This window comes from Sabethes cyaneus, chromosome 3 (genome assembly GCF_943734655.1).
Source record: "Sabethes cyaneus chromosome 3, idSabCyanKW18_F2, whole genome shotgun sequence".
Taxonomy (NCBI): domain Eukaryota; kingdom Metazoa; phylum Arthropoda; class Insecta; order Diptera; family Culicidae; genus Sabethes; species Sabethes cyaneus.
In genome coordinates, this window is record NC_071355.1 from 135,712,644 (window position 1) to 135,733,935 (window position 21,292).

A 21,292-nucleotide genomic window follows, 5' to 3' on the forward strand; every position below is an offset into this window, starting at 1 on the left:
TTTTACGAGTTGGGAAATCTGCTGAGCGCCTTAGAAGATACGGTACTATCAGACACCTGAGAAGATACCTCAGGGAGTGGGGTTTAGGTATCCCGACCCCCCTAATGGGGCGTGAGGATCCCGACCCACTAAAACCCTACTCGAGTCTCCAGCCTCAATCCCCCCTGGCACCACCTTATCGGTATTACTTCAGGGAGGGGCTATTGTGCTTAATGCACTCGCTTAGATAACTACTGGACTATGGTAGTTAGGCTGTTTATTCGCCGTTGATCGGCTCTCCAGTGGTTTTGTAGCTCGAGTACAATCTTGGTAGCAGCCGCATTGACCGCTCCCCAGATGTCCGAGCTGGAACACATCTTTTGGACTAAGTTATCCGGGGTAGTGTCCTGTCCGCTCACTGCCATCATGCTGCTTCTCGCGCCCGCGAAACGAGGGCATATGAAGAAAGCATGTTCTGCCGTTTCCTCAACATCCACGCATTCGGGACACGCGGAGGACTCCGCATGCCCAAACTTATGCAGATACTGTCTGAAGCAACCATGCCCTGACAGAATCTGTGTCAGGTGGAAGTTGACTTCGCCGTGGCGCCTGTTGACCCACCCAGATAGTTCCGGGATAAGTCGGTGTGTCCACCGACCTGCCCGCTGCCATGTGGTCATCGAGGCCGATCTTGTGGTACTCCGTATGCATCTAGTTCCTCGTTGGTTGAAGCACTCTACGTCTTCGCTGATGATAATGCCAATAGGCATCATACCTGCTAGGACGCAGATTGCGTCATGTGAAACTGTGCGATACGCACTCGCCACTCTCAAGCACATGAGACGATAGGTGCTTTCCAGCTTGGCTAGATAGCTTTTGGTACCTAACGCCGATGACCACACCGGTCCGCCATACCTAAGTATAGACTGGACCACGTTGGCTAATAGCCTTCGTTTGCTGCCATATACCGCAGAGTTATTAGACATCATACGAGACAATGCCGAAATAGCTGTGGAAGCCTTCTTGCAGGCATAGTCGACGTGGCTCCCGAACTTGAGCTTGTCGTCGACCATGACTCCCAGAAGTTTTAAGGACCGCGTTGACGAAATAGTGCAGTCCCCGACGCTGATCTTTGCTTGCTGTACCGACTTGCGGTTGTTCACCACGATAACCTCCGTTTTATGATGCGCTAGCTCCAGTTTCCTGGATCGCATCCAATCTTCAACAATGCTTATAGAGTGGGCAGCCGTGAACTCAACCTCTCTGATAGATGCACCATAGACTTCCAGGGCGATGTCATCCGCAAAGCCGACAATCACCACCCCTACCGGGAACTTTAGCTTCAACACCTCGTCATACATGACGTTCCACAACACCGGGCCCAGTATGGAACCTTGCGGAACCACTGCGGTGATTGGAACGCACTTCTGACCCTCCTCCGTGTTGTAGCATAGCACACGATTCTGGAAATAATTTTCCAGGATCCTGTACAGCGACACCGGCACTTGGACGTTCCGAAGCGAGTTGGCTATGGAGTCCCAGCTAGCGCTATTAAACGCATTTCTCACGTCGAGCGTGACAACTGCGCAATAACGAATACCTGTCCTCTTGGGCTGAATTGCCACCTCGGCTGTCTTAGTGACAGACAAGATGGCATCCACCGTAGATTTGCCTTTTCGGAAGCCGAATTGGTTCCTTGACAGACCGTTTGTACCCTCAGTGTACTGTACGAGTCTGTTAAGGATAACCCTTTCCAGCACCTTACCGGCAGTATCGAGCAGACAGATCGGCCTATATGACGAGGGGATACCCGGAGGTTTTCCCGGCTTCGGCAATAGGACCAGATTCTGTCGTTTCCATCTGTCCGGGAAGTTGCCAGCTTTCAGGCATCTACTCATTACTGCCCCGACTAATTCGGGAGCCTCCAGAATAGCCGCTTTAAGGGCCATATTCGGGATTCCGTCTGGTCCCGGTGCCTTGCTCACCTTTAGGGATTTAGCGATCTCAATGAGTTCCTCGTTCGTAACCGTTACTTCCTCCCCGACCTCTAAACCACCGTCGCCCACGTTACTTTGGATGTTCGGCCCGGAGACCGACCATCCTACGCTATGGTCTGAGATACTGGAACGTCGGCCGTGGGACGACTCAGCGGCCTGAGGCCAGGGCCTTGGCTCGTGGCGCGGAAAGAGGCCCTCAATGATCCGCTCCAGCATCTCTGGCGATCTCTCTGCGGGTGCCATCACGCCCTTGGCCTTTGCCATTACGATCCTGTAGGCATCACCCCACGGGTTCGCATTGGCACTGGCACATAACCTTTCAAAGCAGGCTCGCTTGCTAGCTATTATCCCACTCTTAAGCGCTGCGCGTGCAGCAACTAGTGCTACTCGACATTCTGCTCTGCCCTCGTCCGAACGAGCTCTTTGCATAATTCTCCTTGCACGAAAGCAGGCTCCGCGGAGTTCCGCAATTTCATCTGTCCACCAGTAAACCGGTGACCTACCATACCTAGGTCGGCTTTTCCTAGGCATGGTGGCGTCACACGCTCGCGACAGCACCTCAACCAAATGATCAGCGTTCGGATCGGGCATATCGCGATCACCGCACTCTCTTCGGATCGCTTCCACAAATACTTCAGGATCGAAGTATGATGTCTTCCACCCACGGGTGGTTGGAGTGTTGGCTCTACCCGCCGCCTGCCGCCTCGTTATCTGACCAACACCATAGCGGACCGCCTGATGGTCACTGTGAGTGTAGCCATTGTCTACCCTCCAGTCTCCTATCAGACCAGGGCTGCCGAATGTCACGTCGATAATAGACTCTGCACCATTCCTGCTGAAGGTACTTGTGGTGCCGACGTTGGCCAGGTCTACGTTGAGCTTTGCCAGAGCCTCAAGCAGAATCCGACCCCTATGGTTCGTGCGACGACTTCCCCACTCAACCGCCCAAGCGTTAAAGTCGCCCGCCACAACCACCGGCCTTAGACCAGTCAGCGCAACTGATACTTGGTCTACCATCCGCGTAAACTGCTCGATCGACCAACTCGGCGGAGCATAACAGCTGCAGTAGAACACTCCACCCACTTTGGCAACCGCAAATCCCTCGTCTGCAGTTGACACAACCTCTTGAACCGGGAACCTGCTTGTCATCCATATAGCCGCCAACCCGGACCTATCCGAGACCCAGTTACCGTTTCCGGCAGGGATGCGGTATGGGTCCGAGATGATGGCAATGTCCGTCAACGACTCAGTAACTGCTTGGTATAACAGCTGCTGGGCCGCATGGCAGTGGTTCAAGTTTAGTTGCGTTACCTGCACTACGCCCGGGCACTTTGGGCCTCCTGTCGTGATGTTCCTTATAGAATCAAAAACTACTGAACCAATCGGCTTGAAAATTTGCATGTAGAGGTTTTTGGGAGCAGGAAAGGTTTTAATTATGGTTAGAAACCCCTCCCCCCACTATTAGGAGGGGGGCTCCCATGCAAATGAAACACAAATTTCTGCATAACTCGAGAACTAATCAAGTAAATAAAACAAAATTTGGCATGTGGGTGTTTTTGGTGACAAGAATTTATTCTATGGTAAATTGAGACCCCTCCCCTCTTTCGAAGGAGAATTATGACTCCTCTCCCCTTAAAGAGGCGGGGCTTCCTAGCAAATGAAATACATATTTTCTCATAACTCGAGAACCAATCAAGCAAATGGAACCAAATTTGGCATGTGGAGGTTTTCGAGGGCAAGAACATTTTCTATGATGAATTAGGACCCCTCCCCAGTTTAAGAAAGGGGGCTCCTGTACAAATGAAAAATAAATTTCCTCATAACTTGATTAGTTCAAGCAAATGGAACCAAATTTGGCATATGGGTGGTTTTGGATGCAAATTTTTTTTCTATAATGAATTAGGACTCCTTACCACTTTAGTAGGAGGGGTCACAAATAAAACAAATAAACAAATGAAATACATATTTCCTCATAACTCGAAAACTAATCAAGCAAATGGAACAAAATTTGGCATGTGAAAGTTTTCAAGGGCAAGAATATTTTCTATGGTGAATTAGGACTCCTCCCCACTTTAAGAGGGGGGGCTTCCATACAAACGAAATACAAATTTCCTCATAACTCGAGAACTAATCAAGCAAATGGAACCAAATTTGGCATGTAGGTGTATTTGGATGCAAGAATTTTTTCTATGATGACTTAGGACCCCTCCCCACTTTATGAGGGGGGCTTCTATACAAATGAAATACGAATTTCCTCATAACTCGAGAAGTAATTAATGTGGGAGTTTCAGATGGTAGAAATTTTTTCTATGGTGAATTACGACCCTTCTCCATTTTAAGAGGGGGGCTCCCATACAAATGAAATTCAAATTTCCTTATAACTTGAGTACTTATCAAGCAAATGGAACCAAATTTGGCATGTGGGAGATTTTTGAGTCTTGAATTTATTTTATGATAGTTAGAGACCTCTCACCCCTGTGGTACGGGGATATGGACTCATATAAATAAAACAGAAATTTTTGCACAACTCAAAAATTAATCGAACTCGAGAAATTCGAAACTCTTCCATAAAACATTAGTCAATAACAAGACCACAAAAACTATCTATAGTAACACTAGATCACAGTGGCGACTCGTCCGCATGTTCAACCTGTTCATAGGACAGGCAACAAAATTCAACCAGGCGAAATTGTTTTCATCACTGCCACTGGTTCATGATTTCGTTTGCACCGACGCATATGCAATAGGATTTTAGTTTAGTTACGAAGCTGATGAGCAAAACGTTCAGCACGACGTTTGAACGTTGCTTTAGAGATCTCAATGCACAAGCATACCAATAGATTATTCCTGGTGTTGATTCTTGATCTTGATACTGAATTAGCCCCAGAAACAATGGGTTGGTACGGAGGAGATAAAAAAAGAATATGGAACAGCTTCTACTCAAAAGCGCGGGAGCATTATTGTTCCATGAACTCGTTCATCTTTAGCATTGAACAACTTACTACCACATATCCTCATGGCCTGCGCTTCGATTCCATTTTTATTTAGTTACGAAACTAATGAGCAAAACGTTCAATACGACGTTTGAACGTTGCTTTAGGGAATAACACCAGGAACAATGTGTTGGTACGAAAGGGATTTGAATATAGAGCGCGATTGGCATGCATTATTCGCAAAATTTTCTCATTAACTCGTTCATCTTTAGTACTGAACAACTTACGCACGTTGCTTGTGGTATTCTGCAAAGTTATATGCCTATTTGCCATCGTTCGAAAGCATCGCAGTCGCAGTAAGGTGTTTATTCTTGAATTTGGTTCAATAGGTAAATTGAACGAAAAGTTTTGGGTTTGTAAAAAAAAAATTCAGAGACGAGTTTGCTGGTAAAGTAAATCGTCGTATTCCATTGATATTTAAATAATAGGGGCTCTGACGTAGCGCTTGCTATGTTGCGTATACGGAGTATTGCGTATTTATACTGCCGCTACTCGCATAACAGTTCCATATTCATAGAAACCGGAGCTGCAATGTGAATTGCGGCAGTATATACACGAAATACACCGTTTACGCAACATAGCAAGCGCTACGTGAATACTCCTAATGTTTGCTTGACGCTTAAAATATAGAAATGCAATAATAAAAAAGCTGCGTTTTGATTTGTATTTTTCGCTGGTTGAACAGGTAAGCTAAACCGCCACGAGTCGCCACTGCTAGATCATTGAGGACGAGACGGCCGCGAGTGTTGCCGGCGACCCGCCGTCGGAAGCGCCGTCCACTGAGGGGAGGCAACTCCCCGCATAAATCACTACTGTCTAGGTTTATTTGTTTTCCTAGGTCTGTCTGGGTTTCCTGGAACGAGCGACAGTGAGTAAGGCGAGGATCGCGAAATGGTACTTTCCACGAAAAAGTTTTCCGTGAAATGGTACATTCCACTTAAGGTTTTTCGCAAAATGATATTCGGCGAAATGTTGTACAATTATGGTGAATATTACTATCTGTTTTCTGGTTATGCAATGAGGGGACAGGGGAGTTGTTTTCTACTTTATTGTGAGGAAAAATTGCAAATTTGTATATTGAACTACCCATTCCTGGTAACTAATAAGCATTAACATAAACTGCAAATCAGCATATCTGGCATTTTATACTGCATGTTGTTGTATATTAGCTTTTTGACTGCATAGGTGTTGTAAATTGGCATCTCAAATTGTATTCAAATTCTTCGTGTCGATAATTAGCTGTAAATTAGCATTGTCAGCACTATAAGAAGGTTATCAGTAAAGTAGCTGTATATTTTGCCAAAATGGCATTTATGTAGCATTTAAGGCGACTTAAATGCTTATTGGCCTGCATTTGAATAGCATTGGCGATGCTTATTGGTTACCTGGGATGCTTTCGTAGTTACGTAACTGCCAAAATGATTTATCTAAGGTTGAACTCATCAGAAACTTGCAAAACTCGAGATTGTGACAAAGATCATCCGAGATTCATGATTTATGTACAACACAGGTTAATTTGTGGCAATACAAAGTTTATCGGATCAGCTAGTATCTTATATATAAAAATGAATTTCTGTCTGTCTGTCGGGATGTTCCTTACAGAATCAAAAACTACTGAACCAATCGGCATGAAAATTTGCATGTAGAGGTTTTTGGGGCCAGGAAAGGTTTTAGTGGTGGTTAGAGACCCCTCGCCCCACTAAGAGGGGGGGCTCCCATACAAATGAAACACAAATTTCTGCATAACTCGAGAACTAATCAAGCAAATAGAACAAAATTTGGCATGTGGGTGTTTTAGATGGCAGAAATTTTTTCTATGGAGAATTATGACCCCTTCCCCTTTTAAGAGGGAGGGCTCTCATACAAATGAAATACAAATTTCTTAATAATTTGAGTACTGATCAAGCAAATGGAACCAAATTTGGCATGTGGGAGTTTTTGATGGCAGAAATTTTTTCTATGGTGAAATACGACTCCTTCCCTTTTTAAGAGGGGGGGCTCCCATACAAATGAAATACAAATTTCCTTATAATTTGAGTACTGATGAATTTCAGGGCGAGACGGAAGTGCCGGTCACTGCGGGGGCAGCCCTCCCGTAGAAATAACCTCTGTCTTGGTTTATTGGTTTTTCTAGGTCTACTGACCTCTATTACTTTCCTTCAGTTGGGTCCGAACGAGGCGACAGCGAGTAAGGAGGAGATCACACCCACGAAATGGTCACGGCGAATAATTAAATGCTATCAGCTTTATTTTATGTGGCGTAGCAATAGGGGGAGTTGTTTTCTCTTTACTGTGAGGAGAAATTGAAAATTTGTCTATTAAACTATCTATGGTTTTATAGTTACGTAACTCCCAAAATGAATCAGCTATAACCCAGTCAGCATTTTCATATGTATGATTAGATTGCAAATGAAAGTTACGTACTGATATGTATCCAACAAAATCGTATTCGACGCGCAAAAGCCGCCTATCCGTACCATTTTGGAGGCGATATACGCAATGAAGAATAACCTTGAGCGATACACTTATATAAGTATTTCAATACGATAAGATCCGATTAAGCGCGACAAACTTCATACAGCTATACGACTTTGTGCTGAAAATCGTATGTTCGTATTCGTATGTAATTCGTATGACGATAGAATATCAACTTGTGCACACTTTATTAGGCTTTATTTACGAATCCGAGTTTGTTAAAAGATATTTACGATAACTTTCGTACATTGATATACGAGTTGGTGCTGGCTGGGAAGGTTGAACTTCTCAGAAACTTGCAAAACTCGAGAACAATGGTCATCCGAGATTTACAATTTACTTACAGTACAGTTTAATTTGTGACAATAAGAAGTTTGCCGGGATAGTTACTATACATATAAAGGACAAATCCTGATCATCTGACATTTAAGTTACAGTCAAGAATTCAGTTAGAGTCAATCCCTATGAATTAATTTCATTTTAGCACAAAATATTTTAAAAAATTTGCATGGCGAGAGCACTGTCTCAGTTTGTCTCACTGTTTCCAATATGAATGTTTTATGAAAAAATAGCAAAACGGTGGTGTTAACAAACAACTCAATTGTCATATTTTATATCATTATCTCTCATTGCAATGTGCCATGTACTATAATCATGTCATGTCATGTAGTATGTTTTATATAAATTAACAACTTATGGTTGATTATGTTGAACCATTGCTATCTATATATATATAAAAAGTGAGCGTGAGTATGTTTGTATGTTCCACCAAAACTCCAGAACGCCTTGACCGATCTCCACCAAATTTGGCACATATGTTCCTTGATATAAGAGAATCAGCACTGGGGGTTGACCATAACACCGAAATAAGGGGGGGGGGGACTCGTAACAGTAACAGGAGTTAGGCCATAACTTCGAAATGCCTGGACGGTTATTCATCAAACTTGGCACAATTGTTCCTTGGCATAAGAGAATCAGAACTTGGGGGTAAACAAAAACAAGGGAGAGAGGTTCCCTGACAGGGGGGAAGGTCCCTAATGTTGGGGAGTCCATAACTTCGAAACGCCTTGACCGTTCTTTATCAAACTTGGCACATATGTTCCTTGACATCAGGGAATCAGCACCGGGGGTTGACAAAGGGGATGGGAATAATGGGGGGGGAGACGATAACTCCGAAACGCCGTGACCGTTCTTTATCAAACTTTCATACATGTTCCTTGATATAAGGGAATCAGAACTGAAGGGGTTGACAAAAGAGGGGGTAACATGGGGAAGACTCCGAAATGTTTGGACGGTTCTTCCTTAAGTGACGGTGGGACAAAAGAGGGAGCTGATGACAAGAGGTTGCTGACAGGAAAGGAGAAGTAACACCCACATGACTGTAACAATTTATCCGTTCAACAGAAAAAATCAGAATACGAAACACTAAACTGCAATGCTCGCAGTTGTAGATTTGTCAATTGTAATTATGCGAATCAAAGTGACCCGTATAAAAAGTGTTCGACCATTAGTGCTAAGTGTTGCTGGCCGACTCTATTTGAGTCACAGGGACAATCATTCAAACAGTGTGGAGTTGATCTGAGAACACCCTGTTTTACCCATGGTCAACTTTATGTGGCATGTGTCAGAGTGGGCTCGGCCAATAATTTGTGCATACTTGCACAAATGTGCAACTAAAAACATTGTTTACAAACAACTTTTGTCTTGAAGTGAGATAAAAGGAATGACAGGTTTTTTGTAGCCATGGAAGAAATACTGTTGCGCCTTCTACTTTTTTGAAAAGCACAATAACAAAACTATTCATTACCTATGGGTGAGGCCATTGTTAGCGGAAGGTGCTAATAGGATAAATATCTTTGTTTCTTTTTCTTTATAGGGTTTTATAGGGATTTTCGTACAGAAAATAGATGTGTTAGTGACCGGGTAGATAAAAGAGGGGAGCTGACAAATGGGTAGGAACGTCCAAAAGAGGAACAAGCGTTTTATTTTTGCTTTATAAGCATTTCGGTTACAATAACTGATGTACAAGTGGCTGTGAGACAAAGGCGCCCGAGTAAGATCGGGCACTCAGCTAGTTATATTAAATTTATAAAAAAGGTATATTTTGAGTGTATTTATTTATTTATTTAACCGGTACTTACATGTACTCAAGTCTCTTTTTACACGTTTTATTTGTGACTTTTGAATTGACGTGGTTTTTTATGACAATTTTGGAGTTAACACGGTTTTTATGACGGTTTTTTAATTAGCGCGTTTTTTTACATCATTTTGCGAATTGATGCGGTTTTTTCAGCGATTTTTAAATCTGAGCGGTTTCTCGACGATTTTGAATTAACGCGGTTTTCTTACGTCGATATTTGAAATAACACGGTCGATGTTATGACGATCTTTGAATTAACGCGGTTTTTTACTATATATTTCGAATTACGGCGTGTTTTATAGGACAAGAGTGAACAGAGTCAGGAAATGTGTGATGCGTTGTAAAAAAGTTTTTAAAGTAGTACTGTTCACATAAAAAATTAAGAAAGCAAGAGGTCAGACGCGGACAAAAGAGGAGACGACTGAATATGATGACCATGACAAGACGATTCACCGAAATTAATCTCGAGCTTAATCGGCGTTCAATCGACCAACATAGGTTAGTTCGGCCGGCTTATTTTGCTTGGTTCTCGCGAGTCCTCGGCCGACTATTAGCAATACGCTGCAGCTACAGCAATACGCTGACCCAATTAGCAATACGCTGCAGTCCATGAGCTCGCACAAAAAAAATATCTAAAAAAAGTATCTGGTCTAGACTCACCATTAAAATATATTAAAAAATTAACCAATTTTTCTCAAACTACATTATGCGATGTAGTTTCACAAACTTCACTTTCCAGGAAAATATCATGGATTTTGCATCTTTTATGACAAAGCTTCTATGCCGCTACTCGCATAACAGTTCCATTTTCTATGGAGTTTCCTATATAAATGAAACTGTTATGCGAGTAGTGGCAGTGTTCCCGTTGACTCACTGTTCCTGCTGTCTCACCGTTGACTACTTTCCCCTACGCGTGTTTTGAATACTTTGAATTTTGAAATTGAAATTCATAATACAGCAGTCCCGCGAATAGGGCGGAGGGTGCCCTTCCCAATGCCCTTCTGGCATACAAAAAAAGGCGGTGGGTGGTGTTGTATACCCACGGTGATTTCATAGTTGTTCATTAATTAATAAAGTTGATTTTTGGTATATTGTTAGAATCTGGGATAACCTAGTGTTGCGGCACAAAGCCGCAATATGACCGCGTTGACCTTCACATCTAGCAGAACAACAATAGCGCTTTGTCTCATTGTTGTTCTGGCTAGATATAGTGACAATAAGCTTTTATCGAACGATGTACCTATAAATAGGGCAATAAACGTGAGTCTGGAGTTCAGTCCGTTCGCAGCCACCGCCACTGGCGGTGGTATGCCTATCGCAACACTTGTTCGTCATTGCAGAATAATATCACAGTCCCGTTGGTAACCGGCCCCCCTTACGACGATCACGGAACACCTAGTCAACTACCAAAAACAACTTTATGGGTAATGGATAGCTGATATATCGCGGTGGGCGTACAGCACCACCCATCGCCTTATTCGGGAGACTGCTGTCGTGAAAAGTTAGCTGTCATAGTAAAAAGTTTTATAATGTTTGTACATAGATAGTATGAGCTAAGAGCTACTAAAGCTGTATAATGGCAATGACCCGACTTTAACGACATCGAAAGTTAGATTTTTCAAAATTAGTAAGGTAGGACAAATTGCCTTTTTGTCTAACTCAGAAAATGTAGCGAGTTGCAACCAAATCAGCGCAAATTATCTTTCCGAAAGCACTTTTTTTCTGACTGAAGATTTTGGAGCGTCTTAGTAGAATACGAAACCTAAAATTAAAAACCCGAATTAATCCACCTAGCGGTGTGACCTAGCCTTTCTATTGCCTCAATAATTATTTTTTAATTTCTCAAGAACATCTATAATTAACTTGACTATATTTTTAAAAATCCATATCCAAAAAAAACTGAAAAAATAACTGAGTACAGCATTAGATATGAAAAACGAAATTGGACTTTTTCTTAGTTGGTGCTCAAAACTTCTTTTGAATAAACTTTCATGAGAAAATAGTCATTAGCTTGATCGTATCGTTTATACGTTAGATGTTTTAGGAAACGATGAGATCAAATAAACAAAAGCGGCGCCATAAACATGCTTGAGGATGAGAAATATGATCAATATTATTTCCGGCGCTTGTTATTTTTGCTGTTATGAGTGGACTCATATTCATTTATTTATTAAAACATGATACATGACACATGACTATTATCTTTTAAAGCGTCACTAGCGAAAACAAATCTTACAGAATTATTAGTAACCTTTGCTTCCTCTTTTTCATATAAAATTTCTAAGGTTTAGCACCTATTGATTGGAAAAGCATCTATTGATGCGCAAAATTTGTTTGAAATTGGTATAAATTTATTTGGGAAAATCAACTCATTAGTATTTTCAATCCTATACACCACTATACCTCTATGCTTGAATCAAATACTTTTCTTCGCTTTTTGCTTTGCTCTTCCGATTGCGAGTAACAGCAAGTAAAGAAAATGACAATTGAAATGTTTCTCACTCTTCTTGTATTTCTATGTAAATTTTAAAATTGCAAATCGCATATACATACATATACGCATACATACATACATACGTACATACATACATACCCGCATGCATGCATACATATACATACATAACACATACATTGAATACAATCGACCCTTGATTCATTTATTTCGATTTTATACATTTGAACGATTTAATATACGGCGCTCAAGTGTTAAAGTTTGAATAACTTTTGAATAAAACGTCCGATTTTCAGTAACTTGGTTTCGTTTGATAGATCTCAACAGTAACTTCAAATGATAATAAATTGTATTATGTTTCCCTTTGAATTATTGCTTATATGTAACAAAAGGAGTTTTAAATAAATTTTTTCCACATTTCTTTATGTAACTTTCAAACCACAAGCCCATTCGACATGAAATCTTGAATTTAAAGTTCTGGAAGACTCCCCTTTCATATGCAGTCAATTTTGTTCAAATCGGTTAAGGGACCTATGAGATAATGAAGTCCCATATTTTTCATATTTTTATACATAACTTTTGAACTAAAAGTCCGATCAGTATGAAATTAAATAGCGAACAATGGGATACCTAGACTTTTCATTTGACACTAAGATCATTAAAATCGGTCCAGCCGGGCTGGTACCGAATGGCCGAAACACAAATGGCCGAATCACGAATGGCCGAAATCCAAATGGCCGAATTTCAATAACAGTCACAGAAGGCCGAATCACGTAAGGCCGAATCACGAATGGCCGCATCACGAAAGGCCGAAATTTTTCGGAATGCCTAAATAACTACTCAATAAAAAATCATGAATTGGCAAGTAGTTAACAAATAAATTTAATCAAACAAAAAACAAACTACTACTATTGAACAAACAAAACATGCTTTAGGAACGCCTTTGTTTAGCGCTTAATAAAACCGCAACTGCGTTAACAAAAGTTTTGTTGCTCATTTTGTGAGCATTAACACATTTCGAGAAGATTTTTTCGTCTATTTCTCGGCGCGAATTCGGAACATCCCTTTGAAGAATTCTAAGGATGTTCCTCTCTATAGCCTTTTGCTCGACCCGCAGCTCTGTGATGATCCTGGTCATTGACAGGTGATGGGAACCAACAATAGTTGCGTACATTACCTGCTTGTTTTTATTGAATAGTACCCCATCAATGGAAAGCATCGGTTTTCCTCTCTGCGACAACACAATTTTGACGACAGGTGCACTTTCTTCATCGTTGAAACCAGCAACATTGGATGAATCGCCGGATGCACTCATTTTTCACAGGACAACTACCAAATACCGTGCGGAAAGCAAACCGTGTTCAACAACAATGGACACAACTGTTGGCTTTGCTATGTGCGGTCAACAAAGATGGACACGGCGGGATATTGAATGAAATATTTCGGCCGCTTTAGTGATAGAGTAATAAACTTGTTTTTACCTGGTTTTTATCTCATATTTCTTAATTATAAATACATCTTCATTATAAGGTGCGAGACGTATTTACCGTGTTAGTAGCAAATGTTTCCTAGATGATTCAGGGCGAGACGGCCGTAGGCCGCGACCAAGCATGGAAAAATTCATTCACTCACATTATTTTTGGTGAATATATTGCTTGCTTCGAAGTATTGCTTTCAATCATTCTCGCTCACATGCAAGCTCTCGAACAGAACCCTACAAAGTGAATTCACCGATGAATCGCCGACCAACAGCAGAGAGAATGCGAATGATTCAAACAAGATCGGAACTGTTGTATCGAGGTTCATTTAGAATCGTTTGAATCAAAAGATTGTGTTGGAAAGAATCATCTGCGAACCATGATTGCGAATCCAAATGATTGCGTTCATCGATCTTCTTACTGAACGAAATAAAAGAATCTTTGCTGCTGGGTTGGTAAAGCGCAAACCGCGCAATGCGTAGCTATGCAAGGAATATTCAATATAGTTTTTAAACTAAGGCACTGACTGAAGCTTATATTTTAGCAGATTTTGTAATGGTATTGACGGAATAATCCTGCCATTTTTGTTTTATGTATTTAGGTATCGCTCATTATTAACAGGCTCAATAAAAATGAAATGATGTAAATTGGTCGTGCGGGCTTTGTGTGACCGATCTGTCCATTAAATGATTTTATTTCATGTTTTATCATGTTAACGATGTTGGTCACGTATGGCATCAAGTAAAACAATTTTCAAAGTGATTTTTGCTGAATAACAGTGATGGTTAGATGTACAGTAGACTCTCGGAACGGTTAATTAATTGGCGATCGGGTCGATTAACTTTTGACGTAGGACTACGTCTTTGTTTACTATACTGGGGCTGGGTAGCACTTTGTGAAAATGAAAATAGAAGTATAACGTTTGAATGAAAGATTTCAAATGGTAATAACTACTAAACTACTGAACGAAACTGAACAACTTATATGTCGTTGGATAGATAAAATAACCAGCAATTTTATAGGGCGGTAAGAGAGCAATTTCAAGGAGGGCGTAAGGAGGGGGGCTCCAATACAAAGGAAACAAAAATTTCCTCAGAACTCGAGAACTAATCAAGCAAATGGTAACAAATTTGGCATGTGGGGTTTTTTAGAGCCATGAATTTATTTATTTTATGATGGTTTGAGACCCCTCACCCCTGTGGTAGGAGGATAAGGACCCTCATACAAATAAAACAGAAATTTTTGTGTATGCGCCATATTTTCTGCTATGTAACAAGCGGTAAGCTGTGAAAGTAAACTAGTAAAACCTTCTCGGAGCAAAAGACAGTGATCATTACCATTTCAACCTTTATGATGTACACAAGTGATTTTTTGATCTCTGCGTCAGAAAGGTTGCCTGCATTGTACTTATGAAACCCCGTCCACGTATTTTGTAAGCCACCATTGCATTCAATGAAGAATTGAATCTGAATATTTCGCTCTTCTCTTTTAAACATTCACTTAAACAATGGCACTCACAGATTCTTGTAAACATACATATGCTAGAAATACAGTTTACATTAGTCTTTGATCTGATGATCTGATATAGTCCTACGTCACCCTTTCGTACAACCCTTAGGGCTGTATACCTTGTAGTTTTTCGAAATATTAACTTCTCTAAGTAATCCTAAAAGTCATTAAAAATAATCGGAGAGCCCAATTTTGGAAGCAGTTTTTGGGCCCAAAAGCGGGGTTCTGTTTATAGAAACATATTCACTGTATTCTTCTTGCCAATCTGAACACAGCGAATTTTTGTTTCAAATAAAAAGCTTTTGAAATTTACAGGATCAATGACGAGTCATTTCTCCTTAAATTCAACCTGATTTTGCGCTTTTTTAGCATGTTTACAAAAATCATTAAGCATGCCTGTATCAAACCATAGAGACAACTTTCCGGTACAAGAGTTTAATTTTTCAAAACTTTTTACTCATTTTGGGAATTTTTTTTGAAATGCTTTTCCTAATTGCATTTTTCCTGCAGACCTAAGCCACATGCTATTCGGCCCAGAATTATTCAGATGATCGTTAACATGTAGCTTTTAACGATTTTTTGTCGAATTTCTAAAATTTGCTAGAAACATTTTTTTTTTTTAAACAAATCATTGAACAAATCATATGACTGTCGTCATATCAGTCCGTTTAACCAATTTCTCAAATATTGCTGTGTGAATTGCTGACCCTATTTATACAAGAGCTCGGTGAAACGAGCTGTCGTTGATTCTGTAAATTTCAAAAGCAGTTTTTTGTTTGAAACAAAAATTTTGTTCATGAAAATATATTTCTATGTTCCGATTGGCAAGAAAAATGCAGTAAATATATTTTTAAGAAACAAACTCCTGTTTTTGGCCCAAAAACTGCTTCCGAAATTGGGCTTTCTAACGAAAAGTTAATGACTGTTCATTTCCCGTTAAGTCATTTTGATTACAAACCGACTGATTTCTCATTATAGATATGATATTATCTAGGTTTTTAGTTATGTAGCAAAACAAAACAGAAAACTTTGCCTTTAAATCATATTTCAAGAGATGTTCAATGCGGTTCAAACCTGGACTGAGTGCTGATTAGGGTTGGGAGTGCCGACAGTATTTTTCGAAAACCGGTATTTCGGTACTGGAAACATCAATAATACTAGTAATACCGGTACCCAAGAGTTTTCAACCTTTCGATACACATACCAACTTCGATTAACGGACATGCTCGCATAATCCACGCAAATAATAATGTTGCCTGGTGACAAATTTATAAAACTTTGTCCACCGATCTTAAGATCTTGCTCTACTGATTAATTTTGCTGAAAACAGTAACGTTTTCTATTGCCTGAATTCCAACATACCGAGATAAAGTTAGCGTTCCTCATTCGTTAAGTGGGATTTCGAATTTGGCAACAAATACGTGTCGCCTATGTTGGGCAATCGAAACCAAAATCGAAGCGGTGCCAAAATCGAGACCCTTTTTTGATATGAAAAAATTGAATGTAAATGCGTTAGAAATTGAGTAAATATTATTAATCAACGATTGCAACAGTTTTATGTTTGAAAAGTCTGCCAAGAGTAATCTGTCCGGTGCAAGTAAGTTTTTGGTAACCTGCGGTAAGACGTAGTCCTACGGCAATAAAAATATTATTCGAAACATTCTATAACAGCAATCTTTTTTTCATGAACATTCTGAGGACATCATTTTTGCGTCATTTGAAGCATGTGTGCGGAAACTGACTGATATATAAGCATATTTTTGTAAGGGAAATATTTTGTGTTGCCAAAATCAAGGCATGCTAAAATCGAACCATGCCAAATTCGAAACTTCACTGTACCTCCGGTACAGATGGAACCACCTGGTTATAAAAACAATTTAATACTCTTCAGAATACATAGTTTCGATAGCCTATATGAACTTATTTCATGGAAAAATTGAAGAAAAAGAAAATGTTCTACTAACTCTAGGTAAAGTTAACAGCACAGTGTCCGGAAATAATACTAAGGTACCGGTTTAGATAAGATAACAGGCTCTTTATCAAATTAGCGGTTTCAAAATTCGACTTTAAGCTGCACATAATATTCAATGCATTTCAAATTCTCCATGTGGCAATAAGCCTTTGTAACAAAATTGCTCGACACCCAAAATCTCCTCTCGAAATCTATCATCGTAGGACAGACTGTACACAGTATATCATAAGCATAGTCAAATACTTGCCTTCAAACGTCTAGTTTCGAAGTAAGTCAATTCATATAGCCAAATTTTTTTGGAATACGGGACTAATCGAGCCCCTTCAAGTTGCCACTGCCTTGTACTTCTACAGTCCTTTCAAATTTCTCCTTCAGTTCTACTCGCATAACCAACGCTCGGCGGTGCCTTACCAATAACTTCGCCAATCCCGTTCCTCATGTTCGACCACTTCGGTTTTGTGGGCGAATGTTAGAAAAATTGCATTATTGGTCGGTGCCGAAACAATCTGTATTCTCCCGTGCCGGTACCGGTATTCGGTATTGGAAAATCAGCCGGTATTAGCGGTTTTCCCGGTTCCGGTACGGCCGCTATCCCAACCCTATCCAGAACCGAATGACATATGGTCACGATCTGTAGGGATTATGAAGAGAATATTTCTAAATTTGGTGAAACAATATTGGAAACCATGAAAAATTACGATTATTTCATTGACCGCACTGCGCCGACCGCATAGAGGGGTTAATAACGAACGCTCAAGAAACATTCGAACGATCGCGCAAGAAAGATTCAAATTATTGTTTTGTGAACATTCTTTGCGACTGAGTGAATGCATTCAAAAATGAATCTTTTGCCGAGCGTTCGTAGTGCAATTAACACACCGCACGAAAGATCCATCGCGTGAACAAAACCACCAACGAACGCTGTCGCATATTTTCCTTTGCTTTGCTGGTTCTTCTTCGTTCGTAGGAGTGTGCAATTTTGTACAGAGATGGTCAGTGCGATTGAAACCTTACGATGAGCAGGTTCGTCGATGATTTCAAAATGAATGCTGTTTGATATGATTTTTTCCATGCTTGGCCGCGAGTGTGCGCCGGTGACCCGCCGTCGGAAGCGCCGGCCACTGCGGGGGGGCAGCCCCCCTGCAGAAACCACTACTATTTAGGTGCATGCATTTTCCTAGGTTTACTGTCTATTAGGGATTATCCCTTAGTTAAGTCCGAACGAGCGGCAGCGAGTAAGGACAGCATGTACCCAATGTTTGCGCAGGTTGAAGGCTATGAATATTTTCGGTCGAATACATTCGGTCATTCGTGTTTCGGTCATTTGTGATTCGGCCATTCGTGATTCGGCCATTTGGTATATTATGCCATTCGTTATTTCGGCCATTTGTGTTTCGGCCATTCGTGATTCGGCCATTTGTGTTTCGGCCATTCGTAGGTAATCCGTCCAGCCATCTCCGAGAAATGTTGGCTCAATCAAAAGCGTTCCAAACACACACACACACACACACACACACACACACACACACACACACACACACACACACACACACACACACACACACACACACACACACACACACACACACACACACACACACACACACACAGAAAATGCTCAGTTTTCGAAACTGAGTCGAATGGTATATGGCACTCGACCCGCTAGGCTTTCTTTCGATTTTCGGTTTTTCGAGTGATTCCTATACCTTTATACTATCTTTTCATATAGTAGAAAGGCAAAAAGAAGAAAACTTATCCAATTTAATTCTACTATGTATATTTTATTCACGACAGATACGTATTTCGCCTACAACTTGCAGGCTTCCTCAGTGTCTGTTTTCGAACTCGACTTTTAATTTTAGACTTTTTTTTCTGTCGAATTGTAGGTTCTAATGCTGAATTTCGATAACATTTAAAAATCTATACCCAGCATTAATGCATCACTAATTTCTTAATCATTGTAATTTTAGGCTGTTGGATCAGATCGAAACATTTCTAAGGTGGTTTTGGAGCACCGCGCTAACTTTCTTTATGCTTTGATAAAAATGTATCATGGAGATCTTAACATATTATATGAGGACGTAGGCGCTGCATGTCAACAAACTAAATTTTCCGACAAAGTTTACAATATAATGGAAAGTTATTTGCCATTAATGCAATGCAACGGGAATATTTTTCAAAATGTTTCTAGTTTAAAAGTACCAAAGGTAAGTAATTAACGGGCTTACAGGTTTATATAATTTCCTTGTAATTTTCAAAAGAACCAGAATCGAAAGAATTTTGCCAATAGCCATCCCCAAAAAGCCAAAACAATTTAAATAGGAATAATTAGGATTGTTTTGCTAGCTGGAAGTGTCCTTGACAGGAAATCATATTATTTGTAAAAATTAATTGGAATGAAATAGATCATGACATCATGCTTGTATAAATCAACGTTCCATACATTATTTTGTTAACTATCTGATTTCCTAAAAAAGAATTATTTTTAATTGTATTGGTATATATCGTCCAAACTGCAATTTTCATTTTGTTTATTGACGCGGTGAGATCCTTTCAATATTGCTTTCAATATTATAAATCTTTAAAGACCATATTGTTAGTTATGTGTTCACAAAAATTTATTGTTATTAAATTTATTTCAGAATTTAGAGAAAAGAATTTTTTTGCTTAGTAATATAAGCAAAGCTTTGGGCTTAAGGTTCAAACACGCGTCATTGATTTCTAGGATTTCAAAACAAAAGATATGATCACGAAAATTTATAATTGTATTCTGACAGATTCAAAGGATACAATGATAAATTTTCCTGAACATATCTTTTGCGTTGAGCATAAAAACTGCTTTTCAAATTTAATTTCAATCAAATTCAATCAATGACGCGTGTTTGAACCTTAAACCTCTCTCTAAGACTTGACCCTTCTTTATCAACAGACTTCGCAATTGACTGTTAACGTACTGGGCAATTACGGGGCTAGTGCAATGGTCTTACTGACTCTATCTAGCAAGCACCACATAGCAGAGATTCGAACATACGACGGTTGGCTTGTTTGACCAGCATAGTATCTCGAAGCTAACTGGGCGGCTTGATTAGTAACATCTTAGATTATCGAATGAACTAATTACGCCAGTCTTTGATTTCTTCGTACATGGAAAAAAGTATACCGCCAGTACTATCTACTGGCGGCAGGGTTTACTAGGCTATCATAGTCTTTGTGTCGCCTTCTCATTTTACTCAGGTGTTAATAATAGATGATATAGTCAAACATGCGCCTGTGAGCACGCTTTACAAACACTATAGCAGATTAGTAAACCCTCTTTCCCCCTTGCCGCCAGGAGCCACTTTACTGACGATATAATCTCATCTGCGAAGAGTGGCGTATCTATGTTCTATAATAATCTAAGGTAATATGCAATAATAAATAGAAATTTTTATTTCTATTATAATTAGTTAATTATAATATTATAATTAGTTAATCTTTAGTAGACTTTCCCATGGCACACACTTATTTTTTAATGTTGTTCATTAGCTTTAGGACAACAGTTAACGCCAGCAATCGTTTCATGCAGAAATCATCCGTTCAAGTCCATTTGCATCGTCGTGATAAGCGGAAGAGAGGAAACACGAAGAGAATCTCTCATTTGCATATAGGCCTTTTTCACAAGTTGCTCTTGAACTGTTTTATCGTATAGTGGTGCCGAATCGTAAAATCGCGATCATTAACTATTGGCCATTGCGTAAAAAAGGCGTAATTTTTCAAGAGAGGTGTCTTTGCAAAGCCGTGGGCTTAAACCGTCATTAGACATTACCCTTCTTTATCGACAGACTTCGCAGCCGGCTGTTAGAGTACAGGAAAATTACGGGACCAGTGTAACGATCCTACTGATTTTATCTAGCAAGCACCGCCTAGCCGAGATTCGAACATACTGGCTTATTAGACCAGCATCGTACCTCGAAGCTAACTGGGCGGTTTGCGGTATCTTTGAGAGGTGTTTATTCATAAAATACAGCGCATCTTTTTGCACCACCAGGGTGATCATGAATCCACCTATTAGGGTGATACAAACTTTTGGTTTTTAAATGCGCCCAAACAAATTTATTTTCCTGAAAAAATGTAGAACTCACTAAAATGAGTAATTTTGTAGAATATACACACTTAAACGATTCGGTAAAATTTACCGAAATCTAAACAGCCGAACGTTCGGTAAAAATTTTGGTGGTGCATATCGACGTTTACGGATCATTAGTAATGTTTGGCATCATAAAAAAATTTGCCGAACGTTCAGCTGTTTAAATTTTGG

General features: G+C 40.2%; 1 protein-coding gene across 5 annotated transcripts in view; it reads left to right on the top strand.

Annotated features, from left to right (window-relative positions):
• LOC128743619 (uncharacterized) overlaps window positions 1–21,292 on the top strand; it is a 187,993-nt gene that overhangs the window by 89,420 nt on the left and 77,281 nt on the right. For all 5 annotated transcript variants that reach the window (XR_008412312.1, XM_053840225.1, XM_053840222.1 and 2 more), the window contains exon 4: window positions 18,966–19,202. Coding sequence is in view for 4 of the 5 variants with exons in the window: in XM_053840225.1 (XP_053696200.1) it covers window positions 18,966–19,202 (237 nt within the window). In the remaining variant the exon portion in view is untranslated. The remainder of the gene's footprint in view (window positions 1–18,965; window positions 19,203–21,292) is intronic.